This window comes from Aulostomus chinensis, chromosome 16, assembly GCF_037954235.1.
Source record: "Aulostomus chinensis isolate RoL2024-O1b breed Wild chromosome 16, RoL_Achi_v1.0, whole genome shotgun sequence".
Taxonomy (NCBI): Eukaryota; Metazoa; Chordata; class Actinopteri; order Syngnathiformes; family Aulostomidae; genus Aulostomus; species Aulostomus chinensis.
Genome location: NC_141335.1, coordinates 13,593,789 through 13,615,402, shown reverse-complemented (window position 1 = coordinate 13,615,402; position 21,614 = coordinate 13,593,789). Strand labels below are relative to the sequence as shown.

Sequence of the window (21,614 nt, the reverse complement as noted above, 5' to 3'; positions counted from 1 at the left end):
GTTGTTGGCCCCCCCCCCCCCCTCTTTTTTTTGTAAAGTGTCAATGGGCCTCCCCCGCATTAAGAGCAGCAGCAAATTGAGATTAATGGAGCAATTATAGGCCATTCAGAGAGGGGCTCGTGTGTTGGGGGGGGCGCGACTTCTAGCTGGAAGGTGCAGGGGTGAGATAAGTCCATTGCTTGTATTGTTGTCCTGCCACCCAAATGTTGTCCTTTCTTTATGCCCAGTGAATGCGTGTGTTTTGTTTGGCTGTTGACATCATTTATACCTCCGGTACAATAGGAGGGATTGGGAGCACACGCTCAGCGCCTCAGACCTCCATTCACACATGATGATTAATGCCTGCTAGAAGCCAGTCCTAATCGAATCTGATGTTGTCAAACAATCACTAAATAGGGAAATAAACGACTTCATCATAGCTGCCTCTCTCTCGGGCTGCACAACTGTCAGTGGGAAGTCATTAAAATATGATAATGAAAAATTGCTCAATTAAATGTTGTTATAGGCAGTGACCTTCATTCGATTAAGATACCAGTACTTAGCTCTATATATATGTATGTCCTCAGCTGTGTAAAGTTTGGGGGGATAAGTTACACAGGAGCACATTTACACACCTTTAGAGCAAACTGAGCATTTGTGTTTGAAGCTTTTTTAAGATATAAAATGACATGAATGATGAAGCCAAAATACTCTTGAGTAATTTTTAAACTTGTAACAAAAATGTCAAATATATGTGAAGTCTCGGGAAATGAAGCAATTAGTAATATTTAATCTGCGTGTGTGCGTGTGTGTGTGTGTGTGTGTGTGTGTGTGCAGGTCTGGTTTCAGAACCGCAGAGCAAAGTGGAGGAAGACGGAGCGAGGCAGCACTGAGCCTGAAGGAGGCAAAGAGCCGATGAGTGAGGGGTCTCCTCCAGCCCGCAGCCTCAACTCTCAGTCCCCAGTAGACCAGAACAGAAAACAGAAAGAGGCACTGGAGATGCCGCCGAGGTGAGAAAGCTAAATCTGGAAAATTTTGCTATGATAGGGATGATGGAAGTAAATGAGAGGTGATGTCCTCTCATCAGCCATCACTGAACCCCGTTAGCCATCTTGAAAATCTCTGCAGTTTACTACACTTTTTGCACAGTTTAATTCTAAAGCAAACAAAAATGAAATAAAATGTTACAAAAACTATTAGAATTTTACAAATAAGTGTATCGGGTGGGTAATTTGGTTTTTTAACATTGGAAGAGGGTTCAAATGTCTTTGTGTTTGTCAGCATCAACAGGGCTGTGGGTCCAGGCGGTCCCTTCTTCCCTTCCTGTATACCAGGAACTCTGCTCAACTCTGCGACCTACGCCCAGGCCCTCTCCCAGGTCGCCACGCTGAAAGGTAAATGGGACTTTTGTCATGTAAAGGCGGTGATTGCAATAACTCCTGAATTCCTTGTGTGATTCTCACTAAATCCTTGCTTTTTCTCCCAGGTAATGGTTTGTGCTCCTGCTGTGTTTCGGACCCCATGGGCTTGTCCTTCCTGCCACCCTATGGTTGTCAAGGCAACCGCACAGCCAGTGTGGCTGCCCTGCGAATGAAGGCCCGCGAGCATTCTGAGGCCGTGCTGCAGTCTGCCAACCTGCTCGGTGCAGCGACCGGGCCCAGTGCCGGCGTGGGAGTCCTATCTGGGGTGGGTGCACCTGGGATGGTGAGACCCACAGTGGGCCCAGCAGTTGAGGTGCCCAGCACGGTGGGACGAGGGGTTGACAGCTCCAGTCCAAACCCAGCCGCCAAGGTGTCGGTGCTGGGGCGCAGTCCCGATAAACACCCTCACTGCTCCAAGGAGCCACTGGAGAAAAAGTGAGATGCTGGACACTACTGTGGATCCTCCAGATGTGTGTGACGGCGGTGCCAGTGATCACTCCTCACTCGTCTGAGCTATGAAGCACAACTATACTCCAGCCTTGGAGGGACTCTGCTCATATCATTATGTTTGGATGCAAACTATTTATTTGACAGTAAAATATTATTGTTTGTGAGAATATTTGGAGTCTTGTTCTCCCCAGAAAAGCACAAATGTGGTGTTTGAAGTGTCTTCATGCACTCTTGGACTCTCTTTGATGGACAAACATAACCAGAGACTAAACACCTCTTTGATAATGTGAATCTATGTTCTCCTCTTCTCATAAGGAGGCAACATTGTGAATGTTCATGCATGTTACGTGAGGGGCACAGAGGCTTCTGCAGGATTTTGGCAATATAGTGTTTATGCCATGGAGTCTGTGCGTGGCTCCAACAATCATCAGTCTTTGCTTTTATTTTACAGTGAAAGTGCACTTTAATAATCAGCCATTTCCAGTGTAAATGTGTACACTCACAATATGTTGAGGTGTGAACCCCCGCCGGAGCGTCACTCTGTTAGCACATCTGTGGCACCAGCAGACAGGGAACACACCCGTCCTGTTGTGACATGTTCTTTAAAACAATTAAAGATGTAGTCGCTCATGTTCCTCTCCTGTTGCCTCTCGCTCCAGCCATCTGTTCTAATACATTATTTATCAGGCTCCCTTAAAGCCGAGAGAGCAGCGCAATTGTGACTCTTATTATTTATTTACTTTTAGGAACGCTCAATCTCTTCCTCTGTCTGAGCATTTTTAATAAACCCCATTAAACCTGATTTATGCTATTTATTAATGTTTGAATTTACATTTAAAAAATATCATCTCTCATCACCTCAGGGCTCAGCAGCTCATCACAGGCAATATATCTGTTGAGTCATTATTTAGAGAGATCTAATGAATAAAGGATCAGCTGATCAGAGTGAGAATACTTAACCGCAGAGCTAGCGACCAGTCGTTGGGCTGATTCAATTTGCGTCCTTGAGGATTTTCAGGAAATTACTTTTGATAGTCAATAACACAATTAAGTAAACTACACACACATTATCATGAATAATTGATCAGAAATTATGTATTACCATGAAGTACGGATTCAATAATTGATGAGGCGACACCCCGGTGACACAGAAGAGAGAGAGATAATGTCAGAAGTTGTGCCAGATTTCACTCGCATACTATTTTTTTCACTCTATTATGTGTGCATGTTGTAAATACCTTACAAGTGTACCAATAAAGTGAGCGTTCACTGAAAAATGAGTCACTCTCTTGTGACATTTGATTTGTTTTGATTTTATTGCACCCTTTCCTCTTTAAAAAAAACAAATAAACGGAGATTTGGGAGAGAAAAAAAATCAGCGTGTATTCATTTGCCATGATATCAGTGAAACATCTTGTTTGAACTTTTTCCAGTTCAGTGTTTTCATAATATATTGTTTTCAAATTTCCATCACCTGGATAATTGAGAATGAACATACAAAGACTTTTCAGACAATTTTTTTCAAATCAACAATTTTAAAAAAAGTTATGACATTCTGGTTTATTTTCATTTATTTCGTCCTAATAATACGGTAGGGTTTAGCTGTATAGCAGGTATCTATTCATGGCCTAAATAATATTACCAATAAACATCAATTCCTAATATAATGATTATGGTTTAAGTGCATGAGAGCCAAGATGTTAAGTCCCATGACATGGCAGCTAATGATAACACAATATCCTCACACCAATCAAGCTCCCTTACCAGAAATGTACCAATGTGGACAACAGAATCCAGCCAACTCATACAAAAGATGCAGAAAACACATTCAATCTCTCCAAAATTGAATACAGCAGTTGTGGAATTTAATCATCAGCCCAAAACAAAGGATGCTGAAGTTATAATGACTCCGATCATCATTAAGTTCTGCATGGTGCCCATAATTCACTGCTTTAATATTTCATAAACAAGTCAAGTTGGTGTTGACATTCAGCTGTGCATGTGGCATCATTGATAATTTTCTGTCACCTAAAAAAAGTCCTGAGGCGGTTTTGTGGAGCATTGTTATATCAAATTAGCTGGAGAGCGGCCAGAAAAGCAGACAAACATGGTGAATATGGGCGACAGCAGTTGAACTCTGTTCTTACACTGCAGTTAATGGGCTTCTTTTGTTGCAGTAATGAAATATTTTGCAGGGATGTGGGGGAATATGTCCTGGAACTGGATGACGTGCATATGGACCCATCCACCGATACAAACACACATACACACACACACACACACACACACACACACACACACACACACACACACACACAAACACACGCACACACACACAATCAAGCAAATGCACATACTTTAGCTTAAAATTAGGTACAACAACTCAAAAAATTCAGAAAGCATCTTGACTGTCCTCCCAGACTGAAGGCCAGTTCAGCAAGGTGCTGCAACAGCCCACTACATTATCATCTCTGCTTTTAATTCCTGCAGTAGAGCTGATCAATAACCCAATCAATTAGAATCAATTAGGCTCATGTCTGAATGGAGATAATACAAACGAAGCATATCTTAATGCAGCAAATAATGTGCCTGTCGGCTGTCTGCCACATAACCGCAGCTTTGCTCGTCCTTACTCAGCACAGGGAAGAGCGTCTTCAGCGTTTATGATCAATGCTCACACTCCTCTGGAGCTTCAGTTGAGCTGAAGTTGTGCAACTGCACTGCACAAAAACTCTTAGAGAAGCCACAAAGTAGAAATGAGGGTCTTCACTCAGTTTGTCCACTAGAGGGACTCAGTGAGCAAGACTCTAGTCCAGTCTCCACACATAACCATGCTTCATTTCAAACCTCAGTGGGAAAATTGAGCATTCTGGGTTAACGCAGGCTGGGTAATTTTTGCTGAGGGAAGTTTTTGTAAATCAAATTTTATTAATCCAAATCATTTTTAACTAGTGCTGAGTATCAGAGGACCAAAAGTAGAAAGCAAAACAAGATGCTACACTAGAAAAATGTTACTTCAGGCTGTGTCAGATCAGATTATTACCTCATTTACATGGATGACATTTAGAGGAAAATGTCAGTGATTGACAAGTGTGAGGGAAAAAAAGGGAAGATGACCTGTGGGAGGGAGTGAAGAAGTATATAATGGTGGAAAGAGGTCTAAAAAGGGATTACATCAGCCTTTTCCAAAGTTGTATGTAAAACCATCTGTGTGTATGCGTGTGTTTGTGTGGGCATAAGTAGAGGAGTGCGCCTCTGTCACGTCCCATGTGTGTATGTCCATCATCTGGCTGGGCCAGCCGGCCCTGCACCCGCCAAGAATCCAGGAAACTATCTGCCGCAGCCATCTCCTATTATAGCAGCAGGCTACAGGAGGGGAGGAACGAGGGGGTCGAAGGAGGAGGGACGGACCCTCCCCTTCCTCTGTTATATGGCCTTTTCTGCTTGGGGGTGCATAAGGCTGTAGCTGGGGAGATTAGACTCCAGCCAAGCTGAAATGAACTTTACCTGGATGGAAGTAATAAGTAAATGTATAATTATAGTGGAAAGCAGCTTCACTCAAATGTGTGTGGTGAGAGCAGGTGGGTGTAACAAGAGGCCCTTGCTGACACTCCATACACTGCTTGTCACTTCTGTTCATCAAAGCGACACACACTCCAGGGTGAGGCAATGGAGTTATTTATGTCTCTCTGAGGGACCCCAACACCCCCACCCAGCACCTACCAAAATATCACATCTATAGGAAATGTGTTTTGTCACAGACCCGTTCACCAAGTTGTAGCATTTGCTGACAGTTAGCTCGACTGCTACTAGCCAGTGTAGCTGTCCAGATTTATAAATAGTGGAGAAGCTGTTTGTTTCATCTATCTGACACTCAACACCAGACGATTTTGCAGACCCGCTTGCTAGCTCGAGCCTTCTCACTGTCCCCCATGGTAGACACTCTCTCTGGGACAACTCTTCTATTTCGGTGTGGTCAGCGACCCCGTAAACTGGTGCCTTGATGCTCAAAGGCCCCGCAATGGACTACAGAGAGGATTTTGCTTTGGATTGTTGTGAATAGAGAGCCAGGGCAGCCAGAGAGGGGACTGGGCAGGACCAGTTGTTTGAGGGACACAGCCTTCTGGATTAAAGTGAGACCGAAATGATGGATTATAAACCTGGAAGGTAAAGTAAGACTCTAATCTACATTCCTCTTCAAAGAGGGATTATCACAAATAAGAAAAAGCCGCTGAGAATTTATATTTCATTCTTAAGGGTACATTTCCGTGCAGATGGAAAAAGGAACATTTACTTGAATAACAGCGAAAGTTTAGATTTGACTAAATGATATATCAAAAATGAAACATTATATCAAATCTTTATTGATTTTACAAGTAGCAGGTTTGCTATCGGGCAACATTTGGACCCTGTGAAATGAGGCCACTTTGGTGTCAGGTTTTAGGGCTGGAGGCCCGTCACTGGACCAAAATAAACCACATGCAAAAATGAACAGAAATCACCCTGACAGCTTGACAGGAGATTATTGTTACAAGACAGCATGCTGACCATAACTGAGCTTCTTTAATGTTGTTTACGCTGCCTTCTGATGGCTCATTTTCTACAAAGGAGAATGCAAAGTTTGACCCATGCAGTTTAGGAGTGAAAATAATTGAAGACCATATTCTTTTAAATGAACTGTTCAATAATCTAAGAGATGTTTTTGCCTATTTGACAGCTGCTGTTTTTTTCAATTTCATAGGAAATGCATTACAAAGAGTCTTCGATTTCAACAAGATTCTTATCTGAGGCAGGTGTAGCACAGAAGTTTGGTTTAGCTGATCTGCAGATGCGTATGAGATGGATGTCGTCCAGTTCTGACGGTATTAATGAACCATGAGATATTCTGAGATGACCGCTGCCTGGCAGCTCTAGTAAATTTAACCACAATATATCCATGATGTCACAGATTACGTATTCAAAAAAGATGACAAGATTTTATTCTGAAAGCAAACCAACAAAGTTTGGAAGTTCTGCTATAGCTAGACGGTGCAAGAGTATGTTTTGCGTGGTGTGTGTTTCTGCTTTTTGGAACAACAGACATTTTTTTTTTACCGATGATGATGAATGAGAGCAGGAAAGGTTCTTGTGTCAACAGATTTAAAATCACACTCATGTCCATCTCATATTTACAGTTCTGAAACACGGATTATGAATGAAAATCACCACTTAAGGGACGTAACTTTATCACTCTCTATTTCCTAAACTGGTAGTTTTATTCACGTGAAGGAGCTTTTTTTAACAACTTATTTGAGTAGCTTCCTCAAATTTGTTTTCACATTAGAGATGATGAACGTGTACTTACACATATACCGTCTAATTTTACCTCCTAAATCCCAGTTTATCAGCACTTCTATTTCTGGATGATTCATGATGATTCTTTCCATCTGCTCCCTTCATACTATAGTAAGACTATTTATGTAAGATCACTTTCCAGTGTGATGTTAGTTCACTCTAAGAGACTCGGACTATCTTGGAAGACCTTCAAGTCCTCGTCCAGATTGTTTTTTTTGTTCTTGTTCCCATGGCTAAATATTTGAGCTTTGCCGTGTAGAATGATAGACGAGCAGAGTTTGACAGTGGATGGCTGTATCACATTCACTGGTGAAAGAATCAGTCATGCTCAAATCTGACGGTAAAAGGAGGGATTACGAGCAGGATTTGTGACATCACATTTATTTTGGAAGCAGATCCTGCTCCGAAAGTTTAATGTGGAACTTTGAAGCCTCCAGATTACAAATAATGACGATGAACTTTGTAGAGATGCAGGAGACATTTTGTGTGCAGCGGTCAAACGTGAAATGACAAATATTTGTAGCTTCATGTCATCTGGAGGGAGAAGAGTATGGGATGTTTTAAGGATTTTAATGGTACTACTTTTTTTTTCAGAAATACATCATAGAATTTGATACAGTAGGAGTAGTGGAAGTATCTTTGTGTGTGTGTGCGCGTGCGCGCGCGTGTGTGTGCACACACCCTGCTTTCCAAAACTAGCTCACGTGAGGCTGCCTGTAGCGCACCTAGCAACAGTGTAGTTTTATTCACAACATGTCTGTGAAGGTCACACTGATTGAGTGGAAGGATTAACAAGGCTGTTTTCAGAACCGCATACAGTACATTGCCGTCCAATGCAAAGGGGGGAAAAAGCTCCGTGATCAGTGCCAGATAGCACATATTATGTGAAACCACTTATTTAAATTTGAATAGCTGAAATGTGAGAGTGCTTGACGCTGGCTAATTTTACTCTCTTGTGTCCGGTAGGGAAACAAGGAATTCCAGGACTATGTGGGAAAGAGGACAAGTGAAATGCATAATGCCTTAGGAGCTATACAACATCCTGACAGGAACCCTAAACGAAGGGTTCTACAAGCTCCACGAGCAGACACCGTGTAGATTCATTCGTGAGCCTGCACTATGACCTCAGTTGAAAAGCGTCGCTCTGGACGAAAGAGCAGCGGACATAGGAAGCACAGCGATGGAGGCTTCAGTGACACCTCCAGTGGTGGATCCTTTCTGGATGAGACTGACCGTGAAGTCAGCAATCTGACTGATCGAGCGTTTAGGAGTCTCTGTATCGGAGATGAGGCTGTTTATAATGACTCTGACCTCAGTTCATCTTCTCCCTGCATCCAGAGAGACAGACAGCTGGCCTTTTGCCATAGTGGCCCGGATGGAGAAGACAGAGAGAGGGAGGAACTCAAAAGAGCTGCACATGAGAGCTTCAGTGTCAGGGTGCAGCAGTATGGACAGGACTGGATCCATGGAAGAATGTGTGGGGCTGAGATCCTCAGAGATCCACAGTGGGGGGCTTATGGGGAAAGGACACAGGGGAGGGTTTCTGCCACATTCCAGCACTCCTTTATGGAAATGTCGCAGCAAGAGGAGTCTCTTAAGGAGGAACAGCTGAACCTCTTCAGCAATGGAGGCACAGAGTTGAGTTCACAGCAACGGAGGAGCCGCTCCAGGGTTTCTTCTCTGATCCGAGCCTTTAATTCTGAGGGACAGAAGGGTGGAGTGGGGATGGAGGGTAGAGTAAGAGAGTGGAATAATGAGACAAGCTGGGACAGATCCGCTCTAATGAACATGCAGAGGGAACTCTCTGAATTCTCTTCATCATACCAGCAGAATATCAACAGTGGTCATTTCCCCTCTGCTGGCCCTTTTGCACCTCAAGAAGGTCACTTTCACACCTCGGAAGTATCTGCTCACATGAATGCTGACTCCTATTTTATGAGATCTTCCCACAGTAAACACAGCATGTTAACACAAGTCAACTGTAACTCTAACGTCTTTATACACAGTGAGTTTAGTCCCTTTAAAGTGTGGAGGGACCATAACAGGTTCCCTTTCCAAGAAGGACAAGTCTCAGGGTTTATGCACTGTTCAGAGTTCCCCAAATGGTGCCAGACACCAATGTACAAGGAGCTTTCTCTAGAGGCTCCACCGAGGGCTCCCTCCATGTTTGATGAAAGGAATATGAGACACCAAAGGCATACAATGGCACCTGTAGTCTCCCCGAATCCTCAACGATCCATCTCAACCTCCACAATGCTGCAGAAAACTTCTGCCTTAGAGAAACGCTGTGAGTCTGAGTTGGCAGGACATTATCCCCACAGGATGAGGGCACAGAGTGTGGGAACTAACAGGCTCCCATCTAAACGCCCGTCAACTGCATCGCCCACCATCGAGATGTCGCGTCGTGTCCAGGACACCATCAGCTCAGTCAAGGCCCTTCAGCAAAAAATCAAAATGATGACAGAACAAAATATTGAAACAGATTGGACAGCTAATAAGCAAGGAGCACTTTGTAGCAATGAGAACTGGACTCACTCTGGCTACAGTGCACTAACAGCAGCACCAAATGTTGCTAGCAGTAACACCAGCTCAGCTCCCTTCAATATCAGCCAGGTGCCCTCACCTAAAGTCACTTTAAATCCAGAAGCAGAGGCATCATCTGACCTCCAGCACTATGAGGCTGCTTCCCAACCTGTTGAACATGCTCCAGTGCGAGCTGAAAGCAGGGGCGCTACTCCTGATGTGAGGATGTCCGGTTATAAATCCAGAGTCCCAAGCCTCCTCTTCAATCTCAAAGACAACAGAAAGAGAGTGAAAAGCACCTACAGTCCTCCCAAATTCAAAGGTCTGGAGACACAAGAGAAAATCAAACAGGCTTCTATTCATGATCCTAGAGACACTGTAATAGATATCCCTGAGTTTCTAGAACCTGACAGTCAAATTCCCCAGGTGGAGGAAACCAGCTGGGCTGATATGACTTCACATCAATATGCGAAACAGTATCATAGTCCTGTCCTGGCACTTGCAGCAGTACATTCTCAGCCTGCTATAGCACATATGGGCCAACATTCAGCGTACACTTCACGTGAATATCACACATCTCAGGGTGGGATGATTCATCCCACTGGGTTCAAAGGCTTCATACCTGAAGACTACACCAGCAATCAGCTGACTAATGGCCAGCATCTCCATGAAGATTCGTCATCATTTAATCCTTATCAGCAAAGCGTGAATGAGACGATAGGAGGAGACGTATATGGGCAAAGACTGCCTTATAGAGAAACAGAACACAATCAAACCAGAGAATATTCAATAAGCAAGGAGAATATTTTACATGAAGCGGTGGGAAGGGAATCCACAAAGGTGGATAGATATTGGCAACAACAAGAGAACGCAAATGACTACAGTAATGTGTCATCACAGGAAATGTGGAGACAACCAACTTCACAAGATGCAGAGAAGCTTGGAGTGAATGCAGCGATCTCTCCATGGAAACAAGAAATACCTACTTTAATGGAAAAAGGCCAGCATGCGGAGGAGTACCCAAAACTAGTCGTGATGAAGGCGGAACTCACAAGTTCACCAAGAGACAAATATAGAAGAGAAAATCAGCAAAATAAAGAATTCATGAAGATGCCACAGTGTGCCCCACCTTTCATCGATGCTGTACAAGATCCAGCATATTACGGAGAGCCGCAAATAAGAACATTTAGGGGTGAGCACACAAGTCAGCAGCATAATAGACAGAATGAGGACAATGAAATGAAACAGAATCATTTGACACCGAATTATAACAGATATGCGAATCAAGATTACAGACAGTTTACAGAAACTGAAGACAAAATTATTCTTAAACCAGAAACAGGCCAGAGAAAACATCATTTGCCAGTGCTTAAGCAGAATGAAGCACAGAACCTCCAGCTAAAAGAAGGTGAACTACAGTTTGAAGACAATATGCTAAAGAATTCATTATTTGTCCCTGAAAAAACCCTGATCCCCATGACAGCCAATCAGGTGAAAGATAAACAATTTGTAATGTCTGCACAAGACATAATGGAACAGAGAGCACATCATACCCAAGCAGATCAGGACAAAACTCAGCACCGGGCTACAACAGAGCAGCCCAAAGCAGAGTCTCCTCAGTTAATTACAGCAGTGACGATTGGTTCAGAGACGACAAAAGTAGATCTAGTAAAGCAGGGCAGAATAAAAAAGGCAAACGTAGAATTAAAAATGGCTGATCAGGCCAAAACAGACACAAATGAAGCAGAACAGCAAAGAGATGATCAGAAGAGACAGACCCATACAAAACTGCCTGAACAAACCAGAGAGGAACAAACTAAAGCAGACAAAACTAAAGTTCAACATGAAACGGAAGAGCCGAGAAATGTCACAGAGAAAAAGCAAGCCGAGCTAACAATAGACGGCGAGAGCGAGGAACAAGCTGACATTAAGAGGCTAAAAGACAAAAAAGCTAAAACTGAACTGGCAGCAATAGAGCAAGCAGGAACAGAGCAAGTTAAACTGTCCCTAGAAAAAATGGTCAAAACAGAACATGCTGAATCCCAACTGGCAAGAGTCGAACCAGTAGAAAGAGAATTGATTGCAGCAGAGCCAATCAAAACAGAAAATGTTACAGCAGAGCAGATTGAAGCAGAGAAAAGAAAAGCAGAACAAGCTGAACTGAAAGTACAACAGGTTAAAATAGAGCCAGTAGCAACAGAGCAAGTTAAACTGTCCCGAGAAGAAAAGCTCAAAACAGACCAAGCTGATATACCACTGGTAAAAGCTAAACCAGTTGAAAGAGAATTGGGTAAGGCAGAACTGATCAAAACAGAAAGTGATACAACAGAGCAGAGTGAAGTGGAGAGAAGAAAAGTCGAACAAGCTAAACTGAATGGGCAGCAGGTTCAAATGGAAAATGAAAAGTTGGCTGAGCAGAACGTTGAGAATGTTGGTAAGAAGAAAGAAAAGAACTATTCAGTTCAAGCTGGTCAGGTTAATGTAGAGCAAACTAGAACAGAAATAAATCAAACTAAAGAAGTAAAATCCAAAATAACCATAGCTGAACAGATGCTAACTAAAGCACAGCGAGCAAAAGCAGAGAGCAAACTAGAAATATTAGCTAAACCCTCGGTAAAAATGTTACAACAGGTTAAAAGCGAACCAAACAAAGTTGAGCAAGTTAGAACAGAATTAGCTAAAGCTAAAGCAGAATTGGCCAAAATAAAGGAGAAAATGAGAGATGAGCAAAAAGTCAGAAATACTGTCATCACTAAAGAGGATGATGTTCCCAAGAAAAACACTTCTTTAGAGGTAAATAACGAGGAACACAAAGATCAGGCTTGGACAACACAAACACTAAAACATAAGGAAAACACAATTGTTGGCAGCTATAACAGAGACCAAGCTAATCAAGGGGCTGATGATTATGAGAGTCTAAGAGGTAAATATGGTTTCACTAGTCCAATCTCAATGCCCCAAAACAAATTGTCAGCTCTAAATCCTGCTTCAGATAATGTTTGTGTAACATCGGCGTCATCGCCTGATAAAGATGAGAAAACAAATGCTAAGAAATCAAAAGAGGAATACCCAACAATCAAACTTGTGACATCTAAAACAGAAAATGAGGAAGCAGGCAGATTTCAATCTAATGAGGTGGCAGAAAGTCATTATATTTATAGTGAGTCATCCAAAGAATTTAAGTTATCTGGTGCAGGTGAATTTCCTAGCATTCCCCATAAAAGAATCAGTAGTGACACTGTTGCAGATAAAGAGAAGTATGTCTGTGTTGAAAAACCAGAAAACCATCAGAAACATCCTGATGTTTCACAGCAAAAAGATGCTGATTTTGCAAAACCTATGGAAAGAAAATCTAAGTCATCCGAGCAGAGTTTAGTTCCGGGGATTACCCCTCCTAGAGCACTATCCCACAAAGAAAGAGCTCAGACAAAACAGGAGATTCTGACCTCCAAGATAAAAGCTCATGCTGAGAAAGAGATTTCAGCCATTAAAGAAAAGGGTTTTGCTTTACGTGATGGGTTTACGTCTAAAAATTCCATCAAACAACTATCAGGTAGTCAGAATATGAATATAAGGCAGAGGCCATCGTCACTGGAGGTGCCTCGAAGACATGAGAGCGCCGTTCCCAATAATAGTACACCAAAACACCAGATGGAACCTGTCAAGTCAGTTTCCAGCTCTACAGAAACCACCAGCCATACACTAGATAATTTGCAGAAACAAATCCCTGAAGAGCCGAAGCGCGATGACACTCTACCAGAACCTCCCACGGAGGCTAAAGAGACTCGAAGTTATCACTCAACTCCAGATGAAGGCTTGATGAAGAAGAAAGAAGATCAACCTGGAATCAAATCCCAAACTAAAGAGCAGGAACCTAAGATCAGCAAAGGAAAACAGGAAGAATATCATACGGAAAATCCAGAAAAAGTAAATGGGGATGTAATGAACAAAAGCGATACATCACAAGCTGCAAGTGATCATGAAGTAATTCAAGAGGACTCATCACCGTCACTAAAACTGGTCCTTGGTCAGAACAAGACCTCTGTGGTTGATGACAGCTTGCAGATCATGGGAATAATGGTGACTGTTAAAGAAAGAAATGTTGATGATCAGAGGTATCCATGCACCCGAGATGAAACTCATGCAAAAGGCACAGAGCACAGTAATGCTGTGCCAGATAAATATCATTCCAGCTCACTGCTAGAGATAAGCAAAGAAAAAGAATCCTTTACGGTTGTTAGCCCAGGAAAGCTAATGGACAGAGTTGTACAGGAAACTCCTCCTACAGTGGGAAAAGTGCATACTGAAGTTGGTATTAATAATGAAGCTGAGAACGTGAAAGAAACCTCAATCGCAGAGAATAGAAAGAACAAGGTGACTGAGAATGGCAATGAAAAAAGGGCTACTCCCCTGCCGAGGAGTTCTTATATAAATGCCCAAAGGGAAATACAACTCCAAGAAACCCTGTCTGGAAAAGATCTGCCCTCTACAGTCACTGCACCTTCTAAAAATAAAGTGCCAACAGAAACTCAATGCCTTCTCCACAAACAGGACATAATGACAAGGGAAATAAAAGACCACACTAAAATGCCAAGAGAAGATTCAGCAAAGAGTCTTACAAAGGAAGGAATTAATACAGATCGGACAATTCCAAAAATGATGCAAACAGGAAATATCAATGAGGCGTTCACAGACAAAGTAGTGAAAACAGGAATCGGCACCAAGCAGGATTTCAGCGCTGAAACTCATCCATCAGTGAAAGGCGATATGACAAATACCATAAATCCGTCCATGAGAAAGAACATAGATGACAAGGGTGTGCCCCTGCTGGAAGAGAGGAGACGTGGCTCAACACCCCCCGTGGTATTGGACAAAACTAGTCAGTCTTGCCATTTAGTTGAAAACAGACATGCATGTCCAAAACATCGATGTAAAGAGACACATGAGGGAGAAAATAATCAACTGGACAATAATTGTCATATTTCTACTGGTGTTGAATCAGCTGTAACTGAGAAGGACAACCTGCAAATCATAGGAAAAGATCAAATCACTGTCTCTGGTGTAGTTGTTGCTGATGAACAAGTCTCATCGTCTAGTACGGATGAAAAAATGTCTACCTTACACAAAGAGGGACGAGCTAAAACCCCCACCCAGAGAGGCTGTGAGAAACAGATGAGAGAAAATTTGGAAGAAAATCTGGGAGTAGACCATGTGTTATCCAGTGTGAAACAACCAGCTGATTCGTTGAAAATCAGCGATCAAGACCACAGCGCAAACGCAATACGTGTGCAAACTCAAGCTGAAAATGGAAAGTCTGAAGAGGTTCAGAAAGATGAGGCCACATCAAAGATACACCAGATGGAAGAAGACTACTTTCAAGTTCAGGGGGTAACAGAAGTAAACAAGGTGCCAAATAACAATATTACAAATGGGAGAATGTCAGATGAAGTTTCAAAGGGAGGGGAACTTCCAAAGTTACTTCAGACAACGGCTGCAATCAGCAATGATTGCCACAAGGAAGGAAAAGAAGTATTTGTACAGGATCAAATTCAAAGGAAAACAGTGGACAACTGCCCAGTAAGCATTCAAGATGAAAACATGAAAAGGCACACAAGGGCTATAGCTGATCAATCTGCCTTGAAACAGACTGATTATTCCACAGACATACGGAGTGGTAACTCTGAAAAGATGGAGAGCAACCAAGCTGTTCATATTAGAAAACACCACACAGAAAGCCGCTCGGGTTCATCGGCAAGGGAAAGATATGGCTCAAAAAATGTAACAAAGGAAAATGTTACTAAAGAGGAACTTGGATTTAAATCCAAACCAAAAGAGAGAGTGTCTGCGATTCCGGAGATATCAGCGATCGCAGATTATGCCAGATTAAAAGTCATTGTTTCAGAGGACAGGGAAAACCCAGTTCCAGAATTCCCTCCCAATAAAAAGGAAGGATTCTTTCCACTAATACAATCTCGTCACAGCAGACGTCCAGTGTTCACAGCTGACCCCCAAGACCTTTCTATGAAACAGAAAAGTTTGCCAAATAAGACAGAAGTCCCTCCCAAAGTAATCAAAGAGCCCAAACCTGTTGTGTTTCCCATTACAGAGAAAGAACATCAAAGGACGGGGATGTTCAAACTAGGAGAGAAAGAACGACAAGAGAAAATGCTGTTAGATGTGAAAGACAATGAAGGTGTTTTGGAAACTGTGGCCAAACAGGCCCGAGGTCTCACAGAGAGAGAGAAGTCATCACAAGCAAATCTGAAGGACCAGGGAGGAAGAGAAGAAGGGACTGGAGCTGATGTCCAAAGAGTTAGTCAAACAGAACGTGGCATTCATCGACAAAACAATCATCATACACAAGCAACATCATTTACTTCAGTCAACAAGCCAAGAGACACTTTTGTGTCACAACACCAAACACTTCTTGATACCTCAAGTCCAGATGACAAACCCTCAGCTGCTAGAATGTTACATTCAGATAAAGAATCTTGTCCACAACTCATTTTGCAGCCAATGTACAATATGAAGGAAAGTAAAAGGCAAGGTGAATGGACTGAAGACAAGAGCTCAGTAGCAACGATTGAGGACACAAGGTCAGAAAAAAGACAAGAAAGGCTCATAACGCCCCATGAAGAAACTGAAGCACAGAGCGGAGCAAAACATTTACTAAAATCTTCAAGGAAAACAGATGAAAGTATAGCTGAGGACACAAGAATTAAACATGTGATCGAGGAGAGTAGGGCTTTTCGGACTGAAGAGGATAGAAGAGCTGCTCAGAGGGAAGAGGATAGGAGAGTGAGAGAGAGGGAAGCCATCACTGTTGAGATTAGGGAGAGACGGGAAAAACTAAAAGATGCAGAGCGAAGAGCAGAGGAAGAAAGAAAAGCCAAATATATGGAAGACAGGAGGGCTGCTCAGAGAGAGGAGGGCAGCAGAGGTCCAAATCAAAGAGAAGGAGAAAGGAGAATAAAAGAACTTGAGGAGCAGAGAAGAACAAAAATTAGGGAGGAAAGGAGAGAAAAACTGATAGAAGATGAGAAAAGGATTAAAGAGATTGAAGAAAGAAGGAGACTCAAACATATCGACCAGGAGAGAGCGGCTCAAGAGGAACATCAGAGAAGAGCTGCACTACTGGAGGAGCGAAGGCGAGCCAAACGGGTTGAGGAGGAGAAGAAGGTCACCAAACAGACTGAGGAGGAGAAGAAGGTCACCAAACAGGCTGAGGAGGAGAAGAAGCGGGCTAAACAGGCTGAGGACGAGAAGAAGCGGGCTAAACAGGCTGAGGAGGAGAAGAAGGTCACCAAACAGGCTGAGGAGGAGAAGAAGGTCACCAAACAGGCTGAGGAGGAGAAGAAGTGGGCTAAACAGGCTGAGGAGGAGAAGAAGTGGGCTAAACAGGCTGAGGAGGAGAAGAAGCAGGCTAAACAGGCTGAGGAGAAGAGACTTGCCAAACAGGTTGAGGAGGACAAGAGGCTTGTTCAAATTGCAGAAGAGAGAAGGATTAAACAGATTCAAGAGAAGAAGGTTGAAGAGCAGATTGAGGCTCAGCGAAAAGAAAGACAGAAAAAAGAAGGGATGAGAATTCAAAAAGAAGAAAAGGAGAGGATGGAGAAAGAGAAAGCAGTTGCTGAACTGATCACAAAACAGCAAGCAGAAGTGGAGAGGACAAGAATGCTTGAAGAGGCGAGAGTTCAAAAAGAAGAGGAGACCATGGCTAAAAAGAGAGAAGAGGAAAAGGTAGCAGCTCAAAAAGAGGAGATGGGAACTTTTCTGATTGAGGAGCAGAAAAGAGGAGCACATATGATGGATGCTCTCCAGTACTATGCCATCACTTCATCAGAGTCAGGGAGGAAACCTGGAGACAGACAGCTACCTTCTCCTTTACCCTCCCAACAACCAAACCATTCATCTGGGTCGACTGGACTCTCAGACAGAAGACAGCATAGGCCTCCTGCTCCTACATCTCCCGCTCCGTCTCTCCCCCGCTCCAACGCCTCCTCGCCTGCTCCAGGGGCAAAGCCTTCAATGTTCAGGGTGAAGGATAATAGTGTTAGCAGAGGTTCTTTCACCAAATCGGTCAAACCACGCTTCCATAGAAATTTTGGGGAAGATTTCAGGGTGGGTTCACCCATGGAGAGGGGGTCAGGAAAGGTAGAGGAGGAACAGGAGTTAATGAGACAAAATTCAGGAACTCCTGTCCATCCTGACATGGCCACAGGGTCTACCAGACTTTCTGCTATCAACGAATCCTCAATCTTACAACCCTCATCTTGGGGACATGATCATTCAGCTCCTCTCCCACACCACAGGCCCTACTCCAGGAGAAGCTTTGCTCTGGATGAAGACGACTCTCATTCTGTCGTCAGTAACATGTCAGAGGATGTAGACAGTTTTGCCACCAGTGCAGCTGATCTGGCAGATATACGAGGGCTGTATGACTATGAGAGGCCAGACTCAGCCTGTAGTTTCATCAGTGATGCTTCCCGTGTAGGAAAACCTCCAGCTGTTCCCCCAAAGAGTGAGAAAGCATTGCGCAGGGCAAAAAGGCTGAATACACGCAGGATAAGGAAAGAGCTGTCCAAAGCTACAACAGAGAGCCCTGCTGAGAAGTCACCTCAAGGAGTCTCAAGTACTCCTTCTTCCTCCTCTACCGAGGTATGCTCCCCAAACTACCATGCCGTGGCTTCCCCTCATTGTTCCCCTCCTGTCTCCCTCGCCCATGCACCACCGAACGGGTCTTGCTTGGCCTCTTCCCACACAGAGTCCCATCTATCTTGCCGCTCTGCCAATGCTTCTCCTCATGCCCGTGACCCAGTCTCCCATTCTATTGCCTCTCTTCACGCTACTCCTGTTTCCCTCCCAGTTGCCTCCCATCATGCCGCTCCTGTCTCCCTCCCAGTGGCCTCTGGTAATGCAACTGGCCACACCTCGCGCTCTGTTGCCTCTGCCCATGCCACTCCTGACTCTCTCCCAGTTGCCTCCCCTTATGCCAATGGTTATGTCTCCTCTTCTCATGCTATTGGCCATGTCTCCCACTCTATTTCCTCTCCTCTTGCCACTCCTGTCTCCCTCCCAGCAGCCTCTAGTTATGTGACTGGCCATACCTCGCGCTCTGTTGCCTCTGCTCGTAGCACTCCTGTGTCCCTCCCAGTTGCCTCCCCTCATGCCACTGGCTATGTCTCTCGCTCTGTTGTCTCTCCTCATGCAACGGCACCTGTCGTCCTCCCAGTTGCCCCCCATCATTCCACTGGCTTTATTTCCCACTCTGTTGCCTCTCCTCATGCCACACCTGTCTCCCTCCCTGTGTCTCCTCATGCTTCCGGCCCTATTTTCCACCCTGCTACACCTAAAACAGTTCCTCATGTTCCTTCTTCTCCCACTCTCCTTTATGCTAACCACCCAGCTCCAGTGACACAGTACCATGTTGAGGCAAGCTATCCCCAGTCCTACCCACTGACCCAGCGTAAGGTGTTGCAAGACCTTGGTTCTGGCCAGTATTATGTAGTGGATGCACCTGTTCAGGTGAAAATGAAGACATTCTTTGACCCAGAGACTGGGAAATATGTTCAGCTGAATGTGCGTGAGTCTGGCCAGAACATTACCCAACCCCAGTCCCAGCCCCAGCAGATGTATCCCCAGCATCGGCTCCAACCCCATTTGCAGGTTAAGCAGCAGCAGCTCTTCCAATATGCTCCTCCAGCTGGCCAGCCTATTGTGCTTTATCAAGGCTACAATTCTCCACAAGGACACAAATCTGGGGGTGTCTCCGTGCATCACCATAGGTCATCTCCAGCCATACTAGCTCCAGTGAGTCTCTCCCAGGAACAGCAGTCATTCAGAAATAGCCCCATTCACAGTTATCAACCCCCTGAAAATGGACAAAATTCAGAAGCACATTGTTACAGCCCAGAAAAGACTCCTTACATGGATACGGTTAATACTACAGAGAAAACATATAACACAGTTTACAACACACATGGCTCACATGAGTCGTTCCCAGAGTGCGACACAAACAGCCAGCTTGCAGGAAGCACAGCTTACGAAAATGATAACTCAGCCCACTCAAGGTGCCGGCCTCGTGATATTATAACCATGAGTGAACTGGAGGACTTTATGGAGATATCTGACTGGTGAAAAAAAAAAAGCAGTTGGCTTTGTGATTGAGAGGGAAGAAAATGTAAAGAAGACAAAAATCCCAAAGATGGGTTGTGTATGTGACTTTTTAATCTAAAAAAAAAAAAGTCAGAAAGGTTTTGGTTTGTATTTGTAAAAAGTCCCTGTGACATACTGTTAAACCGCTGCTGTCAAATTTGGATTTACATCAAGGCTATTTTTTGTGTTACATAAATTCACCATTCCATTTGACTTTTTGAATGAGCTGAAGGATTTTTCTTGCGTTATCAGTAATCTGTTTTCTCCTAGAATGACATTGTCATGCAGCGGCTGAGATACATGTTGATTTCTGAACGTCTCATGGCTTGCTTAATTTTTCATTCTCTTTTCTTGTCGCTAAATCCTACCTTTGGCATTTTGTGGTGCATGAAATCTTGTTTAACTCCACGTCAATTTGCAAATGGTGTAAATCATATTTTGTGTATTGAAGCACTGTGTCAAATAGACAAAGTGATGTAATGAGAGCTGTTTTTCAGGTTTAAATACATGCAGTAGTCCATATTTATGGTGGAATTTTTTTTTTTTTTGAGTATTTCTATTTCTGTTTTGCTGTGAAACAAAGCAGTGTGACATGGACTTATTCGGGCAACAAAGACACACTTCATTCAACAGAATAAATGCTCATCCAGGTGACTGTCGGAACCACCTGACTCGCTGTTACAGGTTGATTTCATTTTCCTTATTTCATCTGACTCAAATGACTATTTACAAAATAAAATAACATTACTGTCACTGACATCTTGTTTGCCAGGTGTGAATAACTTAAAGTGAGTCTTCTTCCTGAATGCATATTGAAATTACAAAGTGCAAGAGAAAGAGAGAGAATATCATTTTGTAGATTTCATTTCTGTTGGTGTGTGGGGTAGTGAGGGGGGTAAGGTTTCAGCTATCTGACACTATAGAAATCAGTTGCCAAGAAATCAGTTTCTGTATTTTTATGTAAATGTCTCATTGTTCCTACATAAGCACCTGTCAATCAATCTTCAGCTAAGCTAGCAAAAAATATTACATCAGTGTGTCTTTGGCTGAACCTCAAACCCTGTTTTCTTTTTCCAATAAACCAGTGATTACGGACCTGCTGATTTAAATGTATTTATGTTGAGCAAAGTGGGATTGGTGACAACTCCAGTTTATGAGCAAGTCTTTTTTAGAGAGTATTGCTTTCACAACTACATGGAGAGCAAGGCAGACTTCAACTCTCTCTCCCTGACAGACACTGCCACTCGGTCAGTTTTGAGGTCTCATCTAACGTTATGAAATGACACACTTTGGATATGCCCATTTTCCAACGATTAGACCATCATGAAATGCTGTTCAAGATTTTTAACTACTTTTGGAGCCACAAACCAGACCTAACACCGGCTGAGGAGAAAAAGGTCTACTCTCCTTTGGAAAGATGAGGAAATGAGTAAGTACTAGTTAAAACCCCCAAAATGACTTAATAAAAACTGAACATACCTGGTGCTGTGGAATCCAGTGATAAAAAGTCTTTCCATTGACATAACTTGTCTCACAAACTGAGATTAAATGTACGCTCTCCCTTGTTTCTTCGTGACGTCATCTATGTTCCTGTTGATGCCCTGAGAGGCAGTAACCTGCTTTGACCACTGCAGGGCAGAGGAGAGCGGTCCCTCCACTGGAGCAAACAAGTGAAAGAAAACTTGAAGGAAACCCTGAGTAAAACCTGTAGTTAAGAAAACAAAATATTTATCCGCAGTCACCTTCACGGCA

The 21,614-nt window shown here is 43.4% G+C and overlaps 2 protein-coding genes across 2 annotated transcripts in view; both read left to right on the top strand.

The window, feature by feature from the left end:
* Nucleotides 1-2,351, top strand: part of drgx (dorsal root ganglia homeobox) — a 4,717-nt gene extending 2,366 nt beyond the window's left edge. Inside the window, exons 5-7 of the mRNA XM_086180612.1 lie at nt 817-989; nt 1,261-1,373; nt 1,466-2,351. Of these exons, the coding sequence (XP_086036738.1) occupies nt 817-989; nt 1,261-1,373; nt 1,466-1,839 (660 nt within the window). The 3' untranslated portion in view covers nt 1,840-2,351. The remainder of the gene's footprint in view (nt 1-816; nt 990-1,260; nt 1,374-1,465) is intronic.
* A 5,952-nt stretch (nt 2,352-8,303) lies between these two features.
* Nucleotides 8,304-20,032, top strand: c16h10orf71 (chromosome 16 C10orf71 homolog). The gene has a single exon (XM_086181324.1). It carries the CDS (start codon nt 8,304-8,306, stop codon nt 19,842-19,844), a length of 11,541 nt encoding a protein of 3,846 aa, XP_086037450.1. The 3' UTR covers nt 19,845-20,032.
* Nucleotides 20,033-21,614: the final 1,582 nt, after the last annotated feature.